At 46.8% G+C, this 25,409-nt stretch overlaps 1 protein-coding gene across 4 annotated transcripts in view; it reads left to right on the top strand.

Moving 5' to 3' along the window:
- The window catches only part of DOCK1 (dedicator of cytokinesis 1), a 528,429-nt gene that overhangs the window by 59,158 nt on the left and 443,862 nt on the right, over positions 1-25,409 (top strand). For all 4 annotated transcript variants that reach the window (XM_030333989.2, XM_030333990.1, XM_030333988.1 and 1 more), the window contains exons 2-6: positions 4,899-4,982; positions 11,813-11,853; positions 14,881-14,936; positions 18,494-18,590; positions 20,950-21,098. In XM_030333989.2, the coding sequence (XP_030189849.1) occupies positions 4,899-4,982; positions 11,813-11,853; positions 14,881-14,936; positions 18,494-18,590; positions 20,950-21,098 (427 nt within the window). The remainder of the gene's footprint in view (positions 1-4,898; positions 4,983-11,812; positions 11,854-14,880; positions 14,937-18,493; positions 18,591-20,949; positions 21,099-25,409) is intronic.

The raw sequence follows: 25,409 nt of genomic DNA, 5'->3' as shown, positions 1-25,409 counted from the left end.
TTTCAACATCCCACATCCAACTCCTCTTTGGCACCCACCAGTTTGTTCTCTGTATTTGTCTACTTTTTAGTTTTTTTGTTGTTGTTGTTCATCTGTCTTTTAGATGCAACATATAAGTGAAATGATACGGTATTTGTCTTTATCCTACTTATTTCACTTAGCATAATACCCTCTGGGTCCATCCATGTTGTTGAAAATCGCTGGGTGTCCTTCTTTTTTATGGATGATGAGCACTGTTCCGTTGTGCTCACATCTTTATCCGTTCCTCTATCATTGGACACTTGGGTTCTTCCAAATCTTGGCTATTGTTTTTGTTATGTATATTTATTTATTTTGAGAGGTGGGGGAAGGGCAGAGAGAGGGGGAGAGAGAGAACCCCAAGCAGGCTCCACGCTGCTTGGCACACAGCACGATTCAGGACTTGAGCCCGTGGCCGTGAGATCACAACCTGAGCTGATATCAAGAGTCAGATGCTTAACTGATTGAGCCACTCATGTGCTCCCATTTCTTGGCTATTGTAAATAATGCTGCAGTAAACTAGGGGTGCAGATATTTTTTGGAATTAGTGTTTTCACTTTCTTTGGGTAAATGTCCAGTAGGGATTGCTGGATCATATGATATATTTTAAATTTTTTGAGGACCCTCCATACTGTTTTCCACAGTGGCTGCATAATTTACATCCCCATAAACAGTGCATGAGGGTTTCTTTTTCTCCACATCCTCGTGAGCACTTGTTATGTCTTGTCTTTTTGATTCTAGCCATTCTGACAGGTGTGAGGTGATTATTATTTAATTGTGGGTCTGATCTGCACTTCCCTGGTGATTAGCGATGTTGAGCATCTTTTTGTGTGTCTGTTGGGCATCTGTATGTCCTCTTCGGGAAAGTGTCTATTTAAGTTCTCTGTCCATTGTTTTAAATTTAAATTTTAGTTAGTGAACATACAGTGCAATATTGGTTTCAGGAGTAGATTTTAGTGATTCAAAACTTACAATGCCCAGGGCTCATCACAGGTGCCCTCCTTCATGCCCATCCTCCATCTGGCCCATCCCCCATCTACCTCCCTCCCTCCACCCACAGTTTGTTCTCTATCGTTAAGAGTCTCTTGCGTCTTGGGTGCCTGGGTGGCTAAGTCCGTTTAGTGTCCAACTTTTGATTTGGGCTCAGATCACGATCTCAAGGTTCGAGAGATTGAGCCCTATGTTGAGTATGGAGCCTGCTTGGGATTTTCTCTCCCCCGTCTCTCTCTACCCCTGCTCTGCTTTCTCTCTCTCCCAAAATAAATAAATAAATAAATAAGCACTGTGGTTTGTTTCCCTTTCTTTTCTTCCCCCCTTCCCATATGTTCATCTGTTTTATTTCTTAAGTTCCACATATGAGTGAAATATGCTATTTGTCTTTCTCTGCTATATTTTTCATAGCACATTATATTCTAGCTCCATCCACGTCATTGCAAATGGCAAGAGTTCATTTTTGATGGCTGGGTAATATTCCAGTGTGTGTGTGTGTGTGTGTGTGTGTGTGTACATGCACACACACATACATACGCCACATCTTTATCCATTTATCAGCTGATGGACATTTGGGCTCTCTCTGTAATTTGGCTATTGTTGATAATACTGCTATAAATATTGGGGAGCATGTACCCCTTTGAATCTGTATTTTTGTATCCTTTGGGTAAATACCTACTAGTGCAATTGCTGGATCGTAGGGTAGTTCACTTTTTAGTTTTTTGAGGAAGCTCCATACTGTTCTCCAGAGTGGCTGCACCAGTTTGCATTCCCACCAATAGTGCATGAGGGTTCCCCTTTCTCTGCATCATCGCCAGCACCTGTTGTTTCTTGTGTCATTGCTTTTAGTCAGTCTGATAGGTGTGAGGTGGTATCTCATTGTGGTTTTGACTTGTATTTCCCTGATGATGACTGACGTTACACATTTTTTCATGTATCTGTTAGCCATCTGGATAATCTTCTTTGGAAAAATGCCCGCTTATGTCTTTTGCCCATTTCTTCACTGGGTTATTTGTTTTTTGGGTATTGAGTTTGGTAAGTTCTTTATGTATTTTGGATACTAACCCTTTATCAGATAATGTCCTTTGCAAATATCTTCTCCCATTCTGTAGGCTGCCTTTTAGTTTTGTTGATTGTTTCCTTTGCTGTGCAAAAGCCTTTTATCTTGATGAAGTCCCGATAGTTCATGTTTGCTTTTGTTTCCCTTGCCTCCGGTGACGTGTCTAGTAAGAAGTTGCTGTGGCTGAGGTCAGAGAGGTTGCTGCCTGTGTTCTCCTTTAGGATTTTGATGGTTTCCTGTCTCATTTAGGTTTTTTCATCCATTTTGAATTTTTTTGTGTGTATGGTATAAGAAAGTGGTCCAGTTTCATTCTGCATGTCGCTGTCCAGTTTTCCCAACACCATTTGTTAAAGCCCAGCCTATTTTTTAATTGGATTGTTTTGTGTTGGTGTTGAGTTGTATACGTTCATTGTGTATTTTGGATACTACCCTCTCATCAGATGTATCATTTGCAAATATCTTCTATTCAGTAGTTTGTCCTTTTGTTTTGTTGATGGTTTCCTTCTCTATGCAAAAGCTTTTCATTTTGCTACAGTCTCAATAGTTTATTTTCGCTTTTGTGTCTCTGCCTGAGGAAACATATCTAGAAAAGTATTTCAGTGGATGATGTCAGAGAAATTACTGCCTGTGTTTTCTTCTAGGAGATATATGGTTTCAGATTTCACATGTAGGTCCTTAATCCATCTTGAGTTTATTTTTGTGTGACGTGTAAGAAAGTAGTCCAGTTTCATTCTTTTGCACGTAGCTGTCAGGTTCTCCCAACGCCATTTGTTGAACAAACTGTCTTTTCCCTGTTGTAAATTGTTGCTTCCTTTGTTGTTGCTTAATTGACCGTATAAGCATGGGTGTATTTTGGGGCTACCTATTCTGTTCTACTGATCTATTTGTCTGTTTTGTGCCAAAACCATCCTGTTTTGATTTTACAGTTTTGTAGTATAGTTTGAAATCTGGGTACTTTGTACTTCTTTCCATATGTTTTCTTTCTTTCTTCTTCTTCCTTTTTTTTTTTTTTTTTGGAGAGTGGGCTACTTGTACTTTTTGTGTCTTTAACACTTTCTAATAGCCTTTTTCCACCGTGATAGTTACCTTCACCTCATCATGCTGGAGCAAAATTGTGGTCTGAATTTAATGGTATGACTTTTTTAGGTGCTTCTCTAAGAGAAACAGGAACTGCTGAATGTCCAGATGAATAATGGTTTCAGAGATTTGTTGAATGTCCAGATGAACAACGGTTTCACTACTTTTAAGAATTTCTTCTTAATGTTGAACATATTTTTGCCCGTTTAATTGTAACATAACTTTTTGGCTCAATATCAACATTGGTTATATAATAATTAAAAAAATCAGTTTAGCGGGACACCTGGGTGGCTCAGTCGGTTGGGCGTCTGACTTCAGCTCGAGTCATGATCTCTTGGCTGGTGGATTCGAGCCCCACATCGGGCTCTGTGCTGACAGCTCGGAGCCCAGAGCCTGATTTGGATTCTGTGTCTCCCTCTCTCTCTGCGCCTCCCCCGCTAGTGCTCTGTCTCTCTCTGTCTCTCTCTCTCTGTCTCTCAAAAATAAACATTAAACAAAAAATCAGTTTGGTTTCTAAAGAATATTCAGTCCATGTGTAATTTATTCATAGTTAGGAAATAATTATTTAATTAAAATATCTATTAGTGGAAATATAGACAGTACGTCAAGTGATAATTAAAATGATAATTAAAATATTCTTCCTCTTGCAAACATTCAGCCATAAAAGGGAATAAAGTTCTGATACATGGGGGGCGCCTGGGTGGCGCAGTCGGTTAAGCGTCCGACTTCAGCCAGGTCACGATCTCGCGGTCCGGGAGTTCGAGCCCCGCGTCGGGCTCTGGGCTGATGGCTCGGAGCCCGGAGCCCGTTTCCGATTCTGTGTCTCCCTCTCTCTCTGCCCCTCCCCCGTTCATGCTCTGTCTCTCTCTGTCCCAAAAATAAATAAACGTTGAAAAAAAAAATTAAAAAAAAAGGAAAAGGACAGTATTGTTTGATTTTATTTATTTATTTATTTATTTATTTATTTATTTTTAAAGTTATTTATTTTTGAGCGAGAAAGAGAGTGCGAGCGAGGGAGGGGCAGAGAGAGACGGAGACAGAGGATCAGAAGCGAGCTCTGTGCTGAGAGCGCAGAGCCTGGTGTGGGGCTCGAACCCACAAACCGTGAGATCATGAGTGGCGCTGAAGTCAGACGCTCAACCGACTGAGGCACCCAGGCGCCCCTGGTTGATTCCGTGTAGATGAGGCAGGTGGAGTAGTCACGCTTCTGAGGGATGGAGAAGGACCACAGGTTCTCAGGGGCTCGGGGGAGGGGGAGCGCGGAGGTTCCGCTTACCGGGTATGGAGTTTGTGTTTGGAGCGACGGAGAGGTTGTGGATGTTGCTGGTGGTGATGATTGTGCGGCATCGCGGACGTCACCGTCGCCCTTGTGTCAGACGTGGTCAGAAGTGGTCAAACGGCAGATTTCACATCCTCCTTCTTGACCGTGTTAGTGTGGGTGTATTTCTGGGCTGTCTACCGTGTTCTGTTGGTCTGTGTGTCTGTTTTTGTGCCACTGCCACGCTGCGTTGATCACTAGAGATTTGTAGGACCACACTCAGAAAAATCACTTACGGTTGCGTGGGGTTACGGGTTTCTTCTACTTGACGACTCTTTATATTTGTCTGTTGAAAGAAAAGGCTACTTTTGAGGCTGTCCGGGAGGATGATCCAGGCACGGACTGGATGCGTTTCAACATGAAAAACAAGCAGGAACAAGGCAGCAAAGTCCCTTCTACCTCTGCTGATACCTTCTTATCCCTTTTTCTTCACAGCTTTTTATAACTACGATGCCAGGGGAGCGGATGAACTTTCTCTACAAATAGGAGACACTGTGCACATCTTAGAAACATATGAAGGTGCGTATGCTTCTGGTGTCTTTTCTCTTACTGTTTTGGGCAATTAGCACGCTTTTTCAGTGTTTCCAAAATACGTGTCAACACGAGTCTTTCTCATACGATCGCTTTTCTTGCATGATGGATGCCATTTCAGGTGAGGGTAGTCATGAGGCTATTTGTTATTTAAATGATACTTTATTACAATGAACCCCAAACTAAAAATTCTGAATTTTAGACTCTAAAGTTTTCTGGGGAAATAGCTGTTTTCATTAAAAACAACAGAACCCTTTGGTTCCTTTTTTTGCAAATGTATATAAATCTTGACTATGAATAACTGACCACTTGAAGAAATAATGGAAAGAAATATTTAAGATATTTTAGCGTTTAAGTGATTGTTTTGATGTATTTGATGTATCTGGTAAGACTTCTTCTGTTCTCATTTAGATTTGTTAACAACATCCTCAAAGGAACCAAGATTGTTTTTGTTTTTTTTTCTTTGACCCTGTTTTCTTAGAGGTGATTGGAGTTTGTCACAGCTCTGTGGGACATGGTCCAGTGAAGCAATCATTACCCAATAGATTAGAAATCCTGTAAATGTACTTTTGTGACAGTGGTTCTTAAATGTCTTTGATTTTTCACACAGTTTTTTTTTTTTTTTAATGTTTATTTATTTTGAGGAGAGAGAGAGACAGAGTGCGAGCAGGGGAGGTGCAGAGAGAGAGGAACACACAGAATCTGAAGCAGGCTCCAAGCTCTGAGCTGTCAGCACAGAGCCGGATGCGGGGCTTGAACTCACAGACCGCGAGATCATGACCTGAGCCGAGGTCGGAGGCTCAACCTACTGAGCCACCCAGGCGCCCCACACACAGTTGGTTTTTGTCTTTAGGGTCATGCATATCATTAGGAGCCCCCCCCCCGCCTTGTTCTGAGGTTACTGTCACACAGAAGGGGAGCAACGATGGCCTGGACGTCTGAAACTCCTCAGATCTGGATGTTTTTGTAAAATTGTGTTTTAGCATTGGTGGCTTTATTTCCTGCTTGAAGGGGCGACTCCTGTAGAGCAGATGAATGAAAAGAACTGATTAAAATCGATCATTTCAATAGAAAAATTGCTTTTAGATTGGGTTTAGCTAAACCCTTCCAGTAGGAGGTGGGGGTAAGAGAGGAGATTGAAGTCACCCGGTCGTAATCGGTGAACTGGGCTTCACACTCCGTTCAGGAAATCACTTTGCACAAGAGCGAAGCAGACGTGAGCCTCTGTGCGCCAGGCAGGCTCTGGCTTGCTGCAGTGTTCCTCCCAGGCCACTAGGAATACCCCCGAGGCCATGTCCCTGGTTTGCCCTTGTGACTCACGTGGGCTTAGAATTCTAGTCCCTTTGCGTCTTTAACCCTAAAATCGTCCTGGTAGGGGAAAGAAAAAATCAGCTTTAGTGTCGTCTGCCTGGAAGCAGATGTAACTGTGAAAACAGACCCTGTCCTTAAGTGAATGAGTAGTTGTGATGGGTGCCTTCTGCTTGTTTTCAGCTTTTATAGCTGACAGTTGGATTGCCGTATCTGCTCTCGGTATCTATTGCCATGTTGGAGAGGAAGCAGGGAGAAATTAAGTAGAGGTTAGGGATCAAACCTCTCATCTCAGACACTTCACTGATCTGAAGGCAAAAGTGCTCTTACATCTTTTTTATGTTTGACCCCGCTCAGTTGAAGTTGAAATCCTGGTTAATAAACTCTGGGCGATGACGTCATTCCTAAAGAGATAGCAATTTCCGGTCAGTCTGGGCACGCAGAGACTGCTACCTCTTGTTCTTTGCTTCATAAGAAGAATGGACTCTTCAAACAGTGGGGTCTATGACGAGCCAGCGATCCTTGCTGTACATTTGACTTAAAAAAAAAAAAATTGGCTAGCAGGCATCGTGGTAAAGGATCCTTCAGTGAGCATTCAGTTTCTGGGCTAGTCAGTCTTCCAGATTCTGATTAAAATGCTCCAATCTTTGTAAAGACCCTTTCACACAAAACAAATTCCTTTCCCGTGACAACTGTCGTTTTGGTTTCAATCAGAATCTGATCAGAGAAATGCTTCTGGGGAAGTACTTTTGGCTTTGGGAAACTTGGTGTCTTTGTTCATCAAATAAAAATGGCATAATTGTTTTTCTGCTCTTCCCATTTGTTCTATGTAAGTTTCACGGATCGTGTTTGAGTTCGGCATTTTTTTTTTTTTCTTTCCTCCTCTCCCCTCCTACATTTCCTCTAAGAAAATGTATTTCTGTTTGTCAAATTTAATTTTCTTTTTCCGTGTGATCCTTTTCAGGATATGACTTGGATTTCTGCAGAGAATATACATTCTAGATGATCACTCTTTATAGTAAGGTTCAAAGAACAAATTTACTTTAAGTTGCGGTTAATTTCTTTCTCTTGAGGTCATGAGGGCCTGGAGCTTAGAGCAAAGAAAAAGCAGTTTACAGGTCACTGTGCAGGTGGAAGGAACTTGGAGGGTTCATTGAAGGCACGCCTCTGCCTTTAAGCAGTGCCCAGGCTCAACCAGACTGGAGAGGTGAGCCACGGTCCCGTGTTTATTAATTGATTCTCCGGTGAGCGGTCCTGCCACCTGCTCATTTCCATGTGGCTCTTGGGGGCTGGATGCTGTACTCCAGGGAGGTTGCAGGCTGTGTACAAAGATTAGGAAATTATTCTTTTGTTTAAACCGCTATCCTGGGACTGAACATATTCAAATTTTTACAGGGGTAGTAATATATTTTCTCCCCAAATACACATGAGCTCCTTTTTGGGCCATCGGCATGTGTCCGTCGAAGGCCTTGTGAGACAGCGGGAGTTTCCTGGGGCCTTTATAGCCAAGTACCACACACCGGGTGGCTTAAACAGACAGCAGAGGTGTGTTCTCTCCCAGGGCTGGAGGCTGGTAGTCCGAGATCAGGATGTGGGCTGTGCTGGTTCCTCTGAGGGCCGTGAGGGAGAAGCTGTTCCGTGCATCTCCCCGGCTTCTGTGGTTTGCCGATAGTCTTTGGTGTTCTTAGACTGTGGACGCAACACTCTGGTTTCTGCTTCGTCTTCACACGGCAGCGTCTTGTGTGTGTCTCTGTCTGCTTCTCCTTTGGATAAGGACGCCAGGGCCCGGTATAATGAGATCATTTTAACTCGATCATTTGCAAAGACCTTATTTCCAGATAAGGTCACATTTATGGATAGAGTTAGGACTTCAGCATCTATTTTGAGGGACACAGTTTAACCCGTGGCAGACTGGAGAAGGCAGTCACGTTGCTAAGGCTCTCGTCTCGTAGAAGACCACTGAGCTGTCCAGCCCAGCCTCCACTCAGCAGACATCCTTTGCAAGTTGTCCCAGGCGACCGGCCGCCTGGCCCTGGCCCCGTGGCCGAGCGCCGTAGCTGTGGTTACCATCTTCCCGGGGAGGATTATTTTGTGCGCTGAGATTTTGGCCGCAGGGCTGACTGTGCCCCCATGCAGCGGGACGCCGGTTGGTGCTTTCTGCAGAATGCCCGTTGTGCACGTGGATGCCGACCATGCAGACGCGATTTGGTCACATCTGGGTTTTGACTCTCTTGTGCAGCACTCGGGGCAGGTCACCATACACCTGACATAAGTGAATGTCCTGTCCATCTTCGGGCAGCTACTTAGACACTGGGCCGATCCCAGAACCTTGGTGACGGTGGTTCTCACCTGCCCACCCTTGAAGAAGCTCCAGCTTCTTCCGCATGCATGTTCTGTCCTTGGTGCTGATGGCTTCTCAGGGCACAGTGAAGGCACCTTTCCGCATGCTGCTCTGCCCAGCACCCCTTCTCCCTCCTCCATCTGACTGGCCATGGGGCGTCCTTGAAGACTCAACCCGAGCCCGTCCTGCCTGGGCAAAAGCTCCCTCCTGTCTGCCTCCCACCTCCTTTGCTCTGCCTGGTACCGTCCCGTCTCGGCACCACCCCTGGACTTGAGTGAGTGTGCTCCTCCTGTTGTTCTGCTGGGGACACTGTGTGGTACTCGCTGGCTCGGCTGCCATTTTCCTGTGCTGGACTGTGTGCTCCCTGAGATTAGGGGCTGTGTCTTGCCCATATTTGCCTGTCTCTTAGGTGGGTGTCTCTTGTTTGAAGCAGGTTGGTTGACTCCACGGAGAGGAGACCACTCGTGAGCTCTGCCTGGGAGAAGTTTATCAGCCCGTTCCGTCACTACTACTGGCCCTGGACCTCCTGCTCCTGATTCTCTTATATCTCCTCCCTTCCTTGAAAAAAGACTTTGCAGGGATAGCTTCTCTCCTTCGAGCTACAGTCTCTGTCCTGCAACATGGTGTGGCCCCTGCTTCCCGTAGGAGGTCTTCCGATTTGCGAGCTCACGCACGTCAGAAATTCGGTCTCCTCTCTTTCTGTATTTTGCGCTGTCTAGTGTGGTCTCTGGCACATACGTAGTGTGTGGGCTCCGTTGGTTGAAGGAATAATGTATGCAAATCATCTGGGGAGGAAGATGATAGGTTTTCATTTTGCTTAGGAAGGCATTTAAGAAACTATTACCAGCTATTGTTTCAACGTTAAAAAAAGACAAGACTCCCTACATTTTATCCCCATGGCTGACCCCTTTCTTCCCCTCTTCCCGTGGAAAACCCTTTCACCGTGTCTGAAGTGGATGTTCCTGTTCTTGTCCTGTTTGGCATGCATGTACTTTTCGTGTATGTAAATGTGAGCATAGCTCTCGTTCTGTTCTTTACTTTTTTACCCAGCGCTACATTTTAAGACGCACACCTGTTTATTTTTAGCGTTCTGTTTAGTTCACAGCTCCCATTGCTGTGTGTGCGCTCCCCATGTTTTACCGACAGCCTTCCCAGCTCTGGGCACTCAGATCCCCTCCACTGACACCACCCCACATCACGCTGCCTGGGTGTCCTGCATCTGTCCTGCGGGTGTGCAAGCGCGGGTGTGCACGTGTCTTTCCCAGGGACGCCTTCCCAGGTGGTGGTTGTCGGTTGCAGGCCGTGGGGACAGATGCTTTGGAGAGGTAGAGAAGGTTGCTCCCCTTCGGTTCCTGTAGGCTGTACTCTTCCCCACGGTGCCCAGGGCTGCCCATATCGTGCAGCATAACAATTTTTACCCCTAAAGTTTGGGCAGTAAAATTGTGTCTGATTATTATGAAGTTTGAGCCTCTCTTTGCTCAGGGGTAAGTCCTTGGACTTCTATACACCGTGGTTAAGCGCTGCTCTGTTCTGCTTAGTTTCTGTGTTTTTCCTGTCATTTTGTAGTATTTTCCTTACAGGTTCTGGGGCATTTACCCTTGTCAGTTTCAGAAAAAGAAAGGGCGTGTTAATAATGAAAATATGAAGGCTACAATGAAAGGGTGGAGGCCCATCCTTAAAGTTGAACCAGTAGAGCCTTTCTTCGGTTCTAGACGCAGGCTGCTGACTGCATCGACTGCCCCTCTTTTTCCATTTCACTGTGTGTGAACGCTGCCCTCGACGGGCACAGGTTCTGGACCACCACGCACTGACCAGTGAGGTAGACAGTACGGCTTTCTGGAGACAGTCCCGCACGTGTGCGGCGGAAATCTGGACACTTTGCGTCTGCTGTGTCCCCAGTCCATCTGGTGAGTCCCTTTGTCGAGAAAGCAAAGCGGTCACCACTAGGTCTTAGCAAATCCTTTGCAAGGATCTTGGGAATGTCCATCTCTGGTTGCGAGTGCTTAGAAAGCATCTGTTGTTAATCCCTTGAGGACTTTGCTCATTTCCACCCCATCACTTTCTGGTCTGTGATCTTCTTCCTTGCCTCTGGTTGGTAATATGCTTGCTGTTGGGTAAGAGGGTGCCGTCATTGTGGCAATATTCTGAGCTCGCTCAGACATCACTAGTTTCTGAGCTTTGATTTCTGATACTGTGTAAGAGCCCATTATTTGGTTTTTGTCTGGAAACTTACGGGATAACTCTCTGCGGGCTCCCGTGATTCTCTGACCGGGTCCTTTTGCCCCAGTGGGGCAGAGTTGGAATTTGAGTTTGGATTTACTTTCCCTGAGCAACATGGCCAGAGTGACTTCAGAGCCTTTGGGGTGAGCAGACACCCACGGACGTCGTGCGAAGTGGGGCTGTTGGGAGGCTGGAGACTGGCTGTGGACACCGAGGCATCCGCAGGGACCATTTCCACCCTCGGCTTGAGCAGAGGTGCCAAGGGTGTGGTCAGGGCTGTGATGCCGTCGAAAGGGCTCTTCTGTTTGTACCCTGTGCTGACAGTCCTAGTGTGCCCGTTTTTGGCTTCCGTGGGAACTGGAGTCAAGGCCAAACCCCAGGGGCTGGGTGGGCCCTTGTTCCCGGGCCTGGCGCTTCCTGTTGGGGGCTGAGTCTTTGCCCCAGACGTACGTGGTGAGATCACGACTGCTTCAGGGCACAGTGTCTCCGGATGGAGGAAGTTAACGCTCAATAGGGTCTCTGTTATGGGCAGTTCTTGATCTGAGGATGCTGGTTTGTGCACTTGGCTGTGACCCTTGTCCAAATCAGGGAGAGGAAGCAATGGGGAGGTGTATACCCAAGGAGCCTGCTCAGGGATGAGTGGTCAAAGGGACGATTTTTCCTCATGGGGCTGTGCTGCTTAACCCCAAAGTGATAGCCTCGAGGTCTCGAGTGGCAGATGAAGATGAAAAGAGCTGGCGGTGTGTTCGGGAAGGTCACCAGCCTGGCGACTTTGAGACGCGCCCTCGGGAACCTTCCAGTATATTTCCACGGTGTTGGGATTATTGGGTTCTTGTGGCAGACTGATTTCCCTGCTTCTGCAAAGTAACGAATCCCGTATGATGGGAGGGTATCGTCAGGGTCCTAGGATGTCTCCTTGTTCTAACTATTTCAACTTTTGTTTGTTTAGGGTGGTACAGAGGTTACACCTTGAGAAAAAAGTCTAAGAAGGTAAGTCGTCTTTCTGAAACCCAGTGCATGTCCCGTCATACATCACCCGGTGAGAGGAAATCAATCCTACCCCTTTTGTGTCCACAAGTTTTCCTTCTATATCTCTTGCTCTGAGCTGAAAAAATGTGTAGGCTGAAATGCGGGCTACCCTGAATTGTTTGCCTTTGGAACAACACGCACTTATAGAAACGCTGGCTTCATTTCTGTGACGGAATCGCTGGGCTGAGGTGCAGTGCTGACCTCCTGTCACGAAGGGCGGAATCCTCTCTTCTGGGTGGAATGTTGCACCCTGTTGAAGCACAGGAAGGTGTACGAGAATGATCTGGGTGTAATGACTTCAGAAAGAAAAAAACACTTATAATTGTCAGTCTTACGTTATCCGTGATGACAACAGACATGCAAAGCTCACGCATGCTTGCTTGCCTCTTGCATGTAACTCTTCTTAAACTGCATCAGGCGCTCGCCAGAGAGAGCTTCTGTGTCCCAGGGCAGTCTGCTGCTCGCGTGGCAGTGTGAGCTTCTGAAGCGAAGACGGGCCATCACACCCCGATCCTGGTGGTGGATGCCCCCGCACGCAGTTCTCTTGTGGCTTTTCCATTCTTAGCTTCACAAAACCTAATTACGGCCCTTCTGTTTTATTCCGAGTTTGAAATCCCGTCCATTCTAAGCTATGATTAGGCCCTGCCCACGTTAACATCTACTTACGCTTGGCAGATGGCTCATTTCACTTCTGTTTCTTAACTTTGCCTCTCATTATCTCCTAACTGGGCTGGGCTCCTCCAGCGGTCCTGAGCCCGTAACTAAGGCTTTCCAAGTCCAGCGGCCCGAGCAGGGAAATTCCTGCTCTGCTTCCCCTAGAGACCCTGCAGACAGGCCATGCTGGACAGTGGGGAGCTGTTCGTCCTTAGTGGCTGTGACTCGGGAAGGGCCCGGGTTGAGGACAGCAGGGCTGTCCTCCTCTGGCGTAGATAGTACTGTTGGTGAGGCCAGTCTGCAGACAGGAGTGGGGACCTCCTACCCCGTCCTGCCAGACTCAGACGGGGCTGGGTGTCTCACACACCCAGTGACCTGGTGCCTTGACGTTTGAACATGGCGGGTTTGAAGCAGGTGGATGGTGGGATAGGTTTCCCAGGGAAACTTGACCGCCCTCCTACAATCCAGAGAATATTCCTACAGATGAAACTCTAGTTTCATGTGAGAAAGCCACAGCCGAGGACTTTGTTATACAGAGTTGGGGTTCTTGGGATCATGGGCCACCGTCTCCCTCCACAGCCACACAACAGGGGTGAAGTTCCCTCTGCCATGTGCTGGGCAGGCCCCAGGCAAGCTGTTCCCTTTCCTTTGATGCTTATTTGGTGTTTGGTACGACCTTCGCCAGTGCTTCCCATCCCCCAGTGCCTTCCTGAACTGCTGTCCTTCCTGCCCTTCTTTGGGGTGCCCCGACCTTTACAGCTCATTGCTACAGTAGAGCTGGGCAGGGCTGTATTTAGTTTTCCATCTAAAATGCTCACTGGAAGATGAGGCAGTTGAAAGATAATAGGATTTCGTAGTGGGTCCCTCCCGGCAGTGCAGAGAAGGGACGTGGCCCCTAGCAATCCTGACTCCTAAGTGTTCTGGAAGCATCCTTTGTATAGTTGTTTACACAGGTGTAGATCCTTTGGGCTGGTTTAGAACGACCCCTGCTGCGCAGTTTGCTCATTTCAAGCCTCTGCGTGTGTCCCCTCTGTACCTTCTACTGCTCCTTCCGGGGCTCCGTGGTGCCTGAGACCAGGTTTACGGAGACTGAGGGCTATCATTGCCTGTGGACACGGGCGAGGCTGCCTTGTTATTTTTCTCCCTCCATCCGACGGCACATGCTGACATCATGTGTGCTCTTGGAGGCATCCTGGGATTTGGGGGTGTCCTGAATGGCTGGGGCCTGGGGGAGGGGCCCTCCAGTCCTCTTCGTCGCTCGGCCACTGTCTTTCTGCCCGACTGCTCCCCTCCCTGTGATAATTCTTCTTTTTGTGCAATTCGGGGCCTTTCCTAACAGGCAGGAGGAACGCAAATCAGTGGTACCCATGCCCCTCCCAAACACGATTAGTAGTTGTGGTTTCTGGTTCTCCCGTGTAAATCCTTGCGGGCCAGATGCCAGGGAAACACGATCCTGCTCACACGGCAGGTGCCTGGAAACCGCCAGTGCCGCTGAGTGGATTGCTGCTGCGCGGGCTAGATCTAGTGCAGGAACCCTGACTAGCTGTGCTGTGCTGCCCGCGCCCCAGCGCCTCCAGCCCCGTTGCTCCCTTTCGGGTGCTCATTTCTGCCTCACACCAGTGAGGGAGCTGTTTCGCTTGCTCAGAAGTGCGGCCGAAGTCTTGGTAAAGCTCCTGGCATTTCACCGACTGCGCGCTTAACACTGAACTTCCCGAACAACTTCCCCTCACGCACCGTCCTGCTAGGCGCGTGCCGTACTTTGCGGATGCAGGGCGCTGTGTTAACAGAAACCCGTGTCTAGCGGTCGTGTGGATCGGGCGAAATTCGTCCACTTTCTGTATTTTCTCTGTTTGAAGGTTGCTGGGAAATCCGTGGGTCAGGTAAGCAGGCCTGCATGCGTACGTGATGACCGATGGTGGAAAGCAACTTTTGATGGCAGCGTTAGCTTTTTGAAGGAAGGAACTGTCAGAGACCATCATCGGAGATTGTTTTTAGGCATCGCTTGGCTTTGGATCTGCCCGCGTTGAGGGCAGCGGTGGACGCGAGGAGCGACCTACGGAGAAGACACAGGAAAGGCCTGTGGAATTTTTTCCCTGCAGACAGTTCGCTTCTCTTTTCTTCTGAGACACCTGCAGCCTCAGTGAAACACAGGCAGACTGAGTTTATGCCTCCTGTTTGCCTCGCTGTGTTGTATGTGAGATTTACCATGAGACTCGCAGAATTCGCGTTATCCAGCCATGCCTGCCTCCACCCTTTCAGGATAGTTGTTTGATTTTCAGTTGGTATTCATGTTGATAATAAAAACTACTGTTTTTTTTTTTTCCTCCCCCAAAGGGTATATTTCCTGCTTCGTATATTCATCTTAAAGAAGCCATAGTTGAAGGCAAAGGGTGAGTCTGGTCTTGATGTTCGAGCAAAGAAATGCTTGTACTTGGCTTTGCTGCTTATCCAAATGGCAGTGCCTGTAGGGGGGTGGGCGGTGAATGTGGGTGTGACCGTGATGGGATGGGAGTTTTGGAGAGAGGGAGGGAACTTGGGGTGGCTTTGGACCTTTGAAAAGTCTGAAGTCAGCACTGTACCTGCAGTCATGTTCCTTGAAGCTGATGTCGATTTGGGATAGCATGGGCCCAGTGCTCTGTGCTCCTCTGAGAGTGACCCCATCAGGTGGAGGTTCCAGCCCCCCAGCTCTGAGTCCATTTTTCTGGAAGACTTTGCACGCTGTGATGCAAAGGGAGTTGAGGGTAAAGCAACAGTTGGTAAATTGGGACATGTGTGAATTTACATTTTGTCTAATTGTGATGTATGTTTCTTAGAGGTCATAAAACTGATGTATAAGATCATTAAAAGGACTTTTATAGAATGGGAACCCATTAGGCAGGAATGGCAAATGAATAGCCAGGTGTGAACTTGGAAGAAGCAGCATTAAAATGTTTTCCTTTTTTGTCTCTGCTACATCTTCACCCTCCGTTAAATATGTAAATTATAAAATTACTAATCATATGATTACTGCATAATGACATCTCTTTGGCTGATTACAAAATTGCCTTTCCAAGCACTGTACTTTTAACATATGAAAAGGACTAATCGGGTTCTCTGGTTGCATGATGCATAATTAAAATGAAGAAAATAATTTAGAGGCATAAATGGTGACGACCTGTAATACGGTATTTTTTTTTAATACAGATAAAATGTTTTGTGCACAAAGTTTTAAAAGGAAAGGGGGGGGAAAGGAAAGTTTTGACTCTGGTGGAAATAATTAAATAAAGTATGCATTTAATGTATTTTATATCCGTCTGTATCACAGTCAGTATAGACGTCAGACTGTGATTAATTTTTGTAAAAAAGCACTGCGAGGTATATACAAAAGAATATATGGAAAATGTAATTAGGAACCATAATAGTAAAGCGAACAAGAGATTATTTTGACTCTCGGTGAGGAGAGCCACACCCACGCAGACAAACAGACACAACACTGGGTCCCGGGGTGTGATGCCCCAGGGTGAGCGAGTGAATGGTGCACCCGGGAAATAAACAGCAAAGAAGTGGTTTTCCTGCCAAGGCTTTGGGGCTCCCTGTGTTCGCTCCCCGTGCTGCCCTCTGTTGCTCCCACCCAAGCCCAGCTATCTGTGCCTTCCTCGTTGCAAAGGACTTCCTGCCTTCAGACTTGACCAGTCTCCTTTCTTCCGGAGACCTGTGGACATCGACCTCCCCTCCCCATGGTCCTTCCTCCTATCCAGCCCAGGCCACTCTGTCATCCCACCCCTGCTGCCTCCCTGCTTCCAAGTTCATTACCCTGTCTCTCTTGCCGGGTTTCTTCTTTCTGTACAGCAGCCTCCATTTACTCTCAGACACCCCACATCCCCACATCACTGCCACGTGCCTGCGGCCACCTGGTCTCTACCTTTACCCCGTAACCGAGGCGGTTCCCACTTGTCCCTCGTCCCGTGGTCATGTGGCTGCTGGTGCCTCCTAATCTCCAAGCTTCTAGTGTCTTTGCAAGGCTGTTCTTCTGGTGCTTTCCTGCAGCACTGGGCACTGGTGGCTGTCCCCTTCACTGGATGAAGCTCCTCGTTTGTTCTGATGCTTTCATACCCCGTTTCTCATGCTGCCTAACCTACTTCCTTCCCTGCCCGCTGCTCCCAGGGTGCTTGCCTTGTCCTTCTCCTAGTCCTGTGTGGCCCCTCTGTTTGGGGTGGCCCGTGTCATTGTGCTTCCTCTCTGTGCGTGATGCCTGGATTGGGGCCTTCAGCCCTGACTCGTCCCTTGGTGTCATTTAGCGCCAACTAAGGAGCCACCCCCATTGACTGTCTGCTGTGTCTCGCTCATTCTTCCATGAGCCCTGCGTGATGTTCTTTCTGTAGGTCTTAATGACAACCCTATGGGGCAGACATGGCTGACCCCTTGCGGGTAAAGAGGTGGTTACAGAGTAGCCAGATCGAGTCCATTAAAGCCAGTTGGCACGTTAGTTCAGAGACAGATCAGGCCTACGAAGAGGGAGGAAGTGGGAAGGATCCAGAACTGAGACTGGGACACAGTACGTAGAGCGAGGCCCTCTACGTGTGGTGAAAGTGAGTTCTAGTTGAGCCCCAAGCTTCTGACGGCCAATGGAAGAGCCCAGTGGACTGAGCATGAAACTCAGGATCTGGGAGGTGGAAGTATCCAGGTTGCTGCCCAATGTGCTCACCCCGTGGGAGAAGAGAACCCCCCCCCCCCGGGGGGGGCCTTCTCAGAAGGGCACTGCAGAGTGCGATGAACCACATTTTCATCAACATCTTTACCGGGAACCTTGGTGACAGACCCGGCCGGGCTGCTGTGAAAACCACGTTCTGAAATAGACACTGATCATGTCCCATCAAAGGGCGATTTCTAAAAGCAGTTTTGTGGATGGTGGTCTCAGACACACACCTGCCTCGGACATCTGGTCCCTGTCGCTCCAGGGGTGCACGTGGCTAGACCTCTCCGCAGACACTGGTTTTCTCTCAGGGACACCATTGTCTTTTCCTTCGGGAGCCCCCACCATCAGTAGGTCATTGTAGCCCTGAACCCCAACTGCGAGCCAAAGTAAGCATCCTGCCCGCCCATCTCGGCTCCAGCCAACTCAAGATATGTAGGTGGGACATATTTTGGGATCCCGGGATATTCCATGCTGGTTGCAGTCTTGTCCTTTCAGGACGTCTGGGGCGAGGTGTCCTCACTGCATGAGCCACACTTCCATCTCTTAACTCAGTCCCAAATATTCTGAGTCCTTTGTAGCACAGGGCCTGACACAGAGCATGCGACTGGAAAAACCATGGTTGATACCATTTAAAAACACATACACACACACACACACACACACACACACACACACAGATAGCAAGTTAAGACTAAGTCAAGGGTTAACCTTTCAGGGTGCAGGGAAAAGGGAGAGGATGCATCAGAGTTTGGGGATCAGATAGAGTACCTCTGGGCACTGGGGAGCCGTGGCCTCATTCATATTTTGGCAGGGATAAGTGCTTCATGTATTATCATATAGTGAGTTTTATGCATGATGGAAATGTAGAAATCATCTAAACCCAAACCTGCATTTTAATGCCACACAGATTGGCTATAATTTATGGCCGTCTATAAGATAGATGGGTACACATATTATGAATGTACTCTCAGACCTTGACGTTCTGAAGACTTTAAATGGGATATTATTTGCCTCCTTCATCTTACCTTGACATATGAGGTAGACGCCTTTACATGTAGGATAATGTAGGAACACAGTCAAGTTCTGTACAAATATTACCTGTCAGTCTCAGAGATGTATGTATTCATATGTGTGGACACAGTCTTATTTGTATATTTTCTCTCCATTTGCTTAAATATTTAATTCTGTGGACCCGATTTGGAATTTACAAGGTATAGCTTGTAGACTTTAATGAAGCCATGAACTTGGCTGTCCTTTTCTCCTTTCCCTTAGGCAACATGAAACGGTCATCCCGGGCGACCTCCCGCTCATACAGGAAGTCACCACGACACTCCGAGAGTGGTCCACCATCTGGAGGCAGCTCTACGTGGTGAGAAAATGGGATGTTGAATCTAAGCTTCAAAACAGAGAAGGGTCTTGTGGGACCTTGATGTACCAAGGGGATGATTTTCCTTTCCTTGGGAACCTCAAAAGCAGAACCAAGGACTAAGTCCTACTCAGGGCAAAGAAGGCAACGTGGCCCATTATTCTTTCCACCCTGGGGGACCATTGTCCTCTTGGACCCACTTTGTAAATGCCATGCTCCCTGTGACAAAGCATTGGTAAAGGGAAGGGCCAAGGATTTCACCTTCATTGTGCCAAAAGGGGAGACGGGCTGCTTGAAGGCTTTGGAAGACAGGACTAGGCAGTCTGCATTGATGTACCCTCAACGTTGATATTTAGATCCTGAAAACTGAAATCTGCTTTTAAGCTTTAACGGGTGCTTCTTTATGGACGCAGTACAGAACAATTGCTGTTTATTTTTTCTGCCATTGCCTGTCTCTTATCATTTGAGTTAAACTACACAGTCTTCTAGACTTAAGTGTGCTTGTTCCAGAGGTGGGGAAGTCGTTTACATTCTGGCTCTGTGTGCAGCTGTCCAGTTCTCCCGATCACGGAAGAAGCCTTATTAACGCAGGGAGGCTGAGACTCTGACATCTTCCATTTCCTATTCCCTCAGGGCATTTCTTTGCACATAAATTCATATTTGCAGAAGATTACCTTTTGTTAAGCCTGTATTTCTATTCAGAGTGTTGATTTCTCGTATGCTAATGTTGTCAGCACAAAGCAAGGGCTCTGGAGGGAAGTCAGTGCATCGATTTCTTAGGAACACAGAAAACTTGCAAAAGTCCCACAGCTGCTCTCTGGGCAGGCTTGTTGTTTTTGATTATACAGTGGCTTCTTGTAAATGCACAGTAATAAGCAGTTGCAGTAATTGGTCATCAAATGTTCTCAAAAACCAAAAAGCGTAAAGTTAGCCATGAATGTTTTGTGTAAATCTGAGCAATTTTGTAGTCGGTGTTTCATGTTCAACTTAGCAATTTTTAAACAAAAATATGGCAGGAAAACAAACAGGGGCTGATGCTGACTGGTATGTTCGTGGGCTTGGGTCTAGTTCACGCCCGGGGTAGACATGCCTAGTGGGCACCTTCGCTTCCTTTTTATGAATGTGGGTTTGTCTCTGGTGGACTTGCATTGTTGGATTTATACAAAGCTAGTAGAAATTTCCTTACAGCGTTTTGGTACGAGTTGTGTTTTGCTGTGCTCTGTGGCTGTAGATAAGTTAGCAAAATATTACGAAGTTTAGATACTTGATAAGGCTTTAGAAAAATGAATTAGTAAGAGGAAACAAATCTAATTGTGGAATAAACCATTACTTTTGACCATTTAGTTGTTAGTTAAGAAATTAACATTAGGATGATGCTATAAAGGTAGCTTGTGGGGTGCAGAATAGTCTCTGAGGGCGTTCTTTGACAGGTTGGTGGGGAGGGTCTTAGAAATTCCTACAAAGGTCACATACTAGAACTCGGGGAGCGGGAGGTTTAGATGTGGAGAGCAGAAGTTATTTAAAAAAGTGTGTAGTAGCCATGTTTTAATGTTTATAGGGACCGTGTTTAGAATTTCATCAAATTAAAGGTCTCCTAGATTTCATAGAAAGAACCACCAGCTTCCTTTTAGGGGCGGGGGCGTAATCCCTAACATCCTTGATGAATTGTAGTCTTGGTCTCAATGCAAAATGCTTTTTTTTTGTACCATCAACACCCTTCAAAATATGTATAAAGTGATAAAAATGTGAATTTTTTTGTGTGTGTTTTCCGTTTGATGTAAATGCACTGACTGCTTGTAGATTCGGACTTCACTGCTTGTAGAAGCTGCGTGCGCTGAATAAGGCGCAGCGCGCCGGGGCCCAGGCTGATGCTGTTCCCTACAGCCTGGTTGACGACGGGCCCAGGTGTTCGGTTGCCTGGGGTGCCGAGAACAGCGCTCAGGGCGCCGTCTTCAAAATGTTGAAGACTCGATGGCAAGATCTTCAAGCTCACACTGATCCTGAGGGAGGTTCAGGGGTTGCCCATCCCTGGGCCACGTGCTAGAAGCACGTGGGCTGGTTTTGAGGCTCCCCATCCCGATCCTGCTATGGGTTTGAACCTCTTGACTGAGAGGCATATACTCTGGAAGGTTGGGTGGAATAGTGAGGATTGTGCATTACGGCTTCTCCTTTCGATCTTTAGTGCCTCAGAGGAACCAGACTCCATATGATGTGTTCCTGTTTCATGCTAAAAACATCTTTTAACTTGACATTAATTGGATCGCATCAGATGAAGCATAGACTACATGTGTGTTTGGAAAACACTCCACAGGGCTCTTTTATACCAAAAGCTTTACATGTGGCTTTTCTCTCCTCCGTACAGCAAGACAACAGGGAGATGTTTCGAAGCGTGCGGCACATGATCTATGACCTTATCGAATGGCGATCGCAGATTCTTTCTGGAACTCTGCCGCAGGATGAGCTCAAAGAACTGAAGAAGAAGGTCACTGCCAAAATCGATTATGGAAACAGGTTTGTTTATTTCAAAGATGATTTCATGCTTAAATTATCCAATATAATACCATTACCGTAAGCCTTGAGGAGTCTAAGATCATGTTATCATAAAAAAATTTCTAACGTCAAAATAAGGGCCTTGTTTTCATTTATTTTTTAGTTTTTTTTAATTTTTTTAAATGTTTTTATTTATTTTTGAGGCAGAGAGAGACAGAACATGAGCAGGGGAGGAGCAGAGAGAGAGTGGGAGACACAGAATTCGAAGCAGGCTCCAGGCTCTGAGCTGTCAGCACACAGCCGGATGTGGGGCTTGAACTCACAGACTGTGAGATCATGACCTGAGCCGAAGTCGGACGCCCAACTGACTGAGCCACCCGGGCGTCCCCCTAGTTTTCATTTTTGAAAGGATAGGGTATTTTTGGGGTGCCTGGCTGGCTCAGTCGGTAGAGCATGTGACTCTGGATTTTGGGGTAGTGAGTTCGAGCCCCATGTTGGGTGGAATGATTACTTTAAAGATTTAAAAAAAAAAAAAAAGGATAGGGTATTTTCTGTTTGTTGGGTTCTAAAAATCAGGAGTTTTCAGAGTCATTGTTGAAACCTATTCTTGTCTCCAAGAAGCAGGGGATTGGGTGGTCTCTCAGTTGCACTCTTCCATAGAGGACCTTGTCGTGAGTCCTGCCGAGAAGGGACTTTTATTTTCTGCTCACAGTACTTCACTTTGAGTCCAGACCTGGGGTCCCTGGCAATAACAAGCACCAGGTTTCTTTGTGGACCCCCCAGGTTCTGAGAGTTGGAAGGGACATCACAGGTCACCTTGGAACTTAGCACCAGTGCGGGGGGATGGCGGGTTTGGCAAACCAAAGTACAGCCAGCTAAATCTGAATTTCAGATAAACAACAAATAGTTTGCTTTGTTGTAAGGATGGCTCTTGCAAAGGTTCCCGTCTACAGCAAGCCTCCGCTCCGTTGTGCTTGAATGCTTTCAGCGGCCGTGCGCTCCCTCCCGCACAGCTCTGTGTTCTAGTGTTCGTTCGCGGTTCTGATGCTGAGGGGCAGTGAGCTGCTTCTTCCTGGGTCTGCCAAGTCTGTAACCGGAAGGAGGCCACGCCCTTTCCCACCGGGTAACTGGTTGTCCCTATAATGTCAGAGCTGCAAGAGGCCTCAAAAATGATCTGGTCACACGATTCTCAGATGCTGGTCCTTATCAGAATCACTTGGAGAGCTTTCAAAATACAGAATCGGGGGACCTACCCCTGAAGATTCTGATTTCTAATATCTGGCATGCTGGCCTGAAATTTCAGTTTTTAAAAATAGACTTGGACCACGCTGGACAGCGGATCGGGCAACTTCTGGGTTGGACCAAGCCCCTTATTTTACACACTAGGATGGTAAGCTCAGAGAATGGGAGAGGATTGCCCCAGCCGGTTAGCTGAAGGGTGCCCTGGGTATAAACTCAACCTTTCTGCAAAATCAGAATTATAGTATCATTTTGTTTTCTAGTATTTCATCCTTTCAAGTGTGAAAAGTTTCTAGCAACATTATTAGTTAGATGGAGGGTTTGGATTAAGGCTACAGGAGGGGCGCCTGGGTGGCTCAGTGGGTTCAGCATCCGGTTTCGGCTCAGGTCATGATCTTCGGTTCGTGGGTTTGAGCCCTGCATCGCGTTCTGTGCTGACAGCTGGGAGCCTGGAGCCTGCTTCGGGTTCTGTGTCTCCCTCTCTCTCTCTGCCCCTCCCCTGCTCATACTCTGTCTCTATCTCTCTCAAAAATAAATAAACATTAAAGAAAAAAGTCTACAGGAGAAGCCCCAGAAAGTTAGAGACTTCTGAATATAGGATATTAGATATCGTTTTAGGGAAACCCATTTCGTGACACTTTTTGGAGCTTTGAAAAATGACACTTTTTGGAGCTTTGATTCTATTTTCTCTTGGAGTATTGTATTTTGAGCTTATGTTCAGAACCACCTGCTTAGTTTGGCTGTGGTAAGCAACGAAAGTACATTATTTCGTGGAACAATCGAGTTACGAAAGGAAGTGTTTCCAAACATAATTTACTGCTTTGAGAGGAGATACAGCCCTTAATAAGACAGTTTTTTGCCCTCCTGCTGTGCTCAGACACACCTTCGTAGCAGAAGCTCACTGTGGGTTCAGACCCCACCTGAGCGCTGGCTGCTCAGAAAAACACACAGAAGAGTTGGCGTGAAGAGAACCCTGACGAGCCACTTCCTGCGCCAGTTTCCATGTGGCATTCTGGAACGAGCACGGACTCTACCATGAGAGGGTTCTGGCTCAGAATCCAGGCTCGGGGTTCTTCTGGATGTTTCTCGGAGCTTAGGTTTCTTCCTTTGTGAAGCGGGTCTGGCCATCTGTCCTGGCGGGACTGAGGCGAGGAGCACACGGCAGGGTGTATGCAGCAGGCCCATACGTGGCCTGGGCCTCTGCTCCTCAGGGAGCCTGGTTCCGTGTGGCCTGTGGGACCTCTGGCCACCGACCTCTAAAGCTTTGTAACTCTGCAGGCACCAGCACTGGGCAGCCCATAAGAGAAAGGTTTCTCTCCCCCCTCATTAGCATTGGCCCCACCCACTCCGGAACTGACCCCACCCACACCAGCACTGACTCCTCCCAAGGGGGGGCTCAGGGTTTGGGAGAGAGGGGGCTTTTCCTCATTAGCGAAGCCTATTACAGAGACAACTGATGAGAGACTAAAAGGCTTTTTTAAAAAAAATGTCCTTCTGTTCCTTTTGAGGCACCCCACCATCCCTGCAACTACTAGGCTGTTTTCATGCAGAGCGAAAAGCCTCTGAGTATTTGTTTAAAAGCCTGTTTACCCTCATGTTGCCGACTGGCCCAGTGGGTCCTGCTTCGCCATCAGTGGATTTGCTTAGTAGATATTAAGAGGGGAGCACGAGGTCTTTGTGACTGCTTTCCAAATGGTGCAGTGGCCCAGCATCCTCTCAAAATGAAACCTGATTGGCGCACGTTATCAGACTCGTTTCCAGCTTTAAGGTGTGTGACCTTCAGGGAGAGAAGTCGGGCATGAGTTTGCCTCGTTGGAGTCTTTCTTCCCAAGTCACCTCTCCTCTTAAAATTGTAACTGTTACGGTCATTATCTAATTGAGATTTATCTTTCTGTCAGCAGACTCTACTTTGCCGTATGGTTAAAGAAAAAAAATCCTGCTTCCATAGACTTGTTAATAGCAGGAAGAAAATCCCAAAGGCAAAAGTATAAGGCATCTGTGGTTAAGATCCTCATGTCTTATTAAAAAGAAAGCCAGAACACGTCGCCGTGGTGCAGCTCCCGGTTTCTTTCTTTATATAATGGTCTTTGTTTATTCTTTAAATAAAAATTGTGCTAAAAATCACGTAACAATTTCGTCAGATTTGGGGAAACAGAGAGAAGGTTGCCAAAAAACATTTCCAGACATGGATGGACAGCTTTATTAGACAGATGCTGCTCATGTTTTAAGTTGGCTACTACGTCTAGCCATCTGGCCAGAAAGTTGCTTAATGTTATTGTGGATAACTTCCACATGTTTGGTGTCGAAACACAGTAGAACATCTTTATCGAAGATCTTCTGATGAGCTAAATTCGGGATTAGAACTGACTGTAGGTAGAAGCAAAGCTGTGTGATAGAATTGACGAGAATAAAATGGTGGGTGTGCCTTTGCCCCCGTTCTTCCTTCCTACCTCTTCTCCCCAGCTTGGTGATGATGTCACCATCACCAATTTTAAATATATGGGTGCATGGGTTTGTATGTCACTGCATACACACACACACACACACATACACGCACACACACACACACACACACACACACACACACAGGAGTATGTATGTATATACACTCTATACATAACTACCCACCCTATATATACTCTATTTGTATATATTATACCCCCATACATACCCCTCCCCCAACTATCTATATAGCATGTGTGTGCTTTAAACTGCCCATGCTGTTCATATAGTGATTAGTAACACACACTTCATTTGGGCTGTGCAGATCCGTAAAATTTTGCACTTGAAGAAAAAGTCACTACTGCAATGGAAGTAAACATTGAATAATTTGTTTTAAAGATTTTACTTTTATTTATTTGTTTTTTTAAGTTTATTTATTTTGAGAGAAAGAGAGAGCAGGAGCAGGGGAGGAGCACAGAGAGAGAGGGAGAGAGAGAATCCCAAGCAGTCTCCATCCGGTCAATGCAGAGCCCAACATGGGGCTCGATTTCACAAACCATAAGATCATGACCTGAGCCGAATTTGGACAGTTAACCAGCTAAGTCACCCAGGCACCCCTGATTTTAGTTTTTAAGTAATTTCTGTACCCAA

This window comes from Lynx canadensis, chromosome D2 (genome assembly GCF_007474595.2).
Source record: "Lynx canadensis isolate LIC74 chromosome D2, mLynCan4.pri.v2, whole genome shotgun sequence".
Classification (NCBI taxonomy): Eukaryota; Metazoa; Chordata; class Mammalia; order Carnivora; family Felidae; genus Lynx; species Lynx canadensis.
This window is presented reverse-complemented; position numbering and strand designations above follow the sequence as displayed.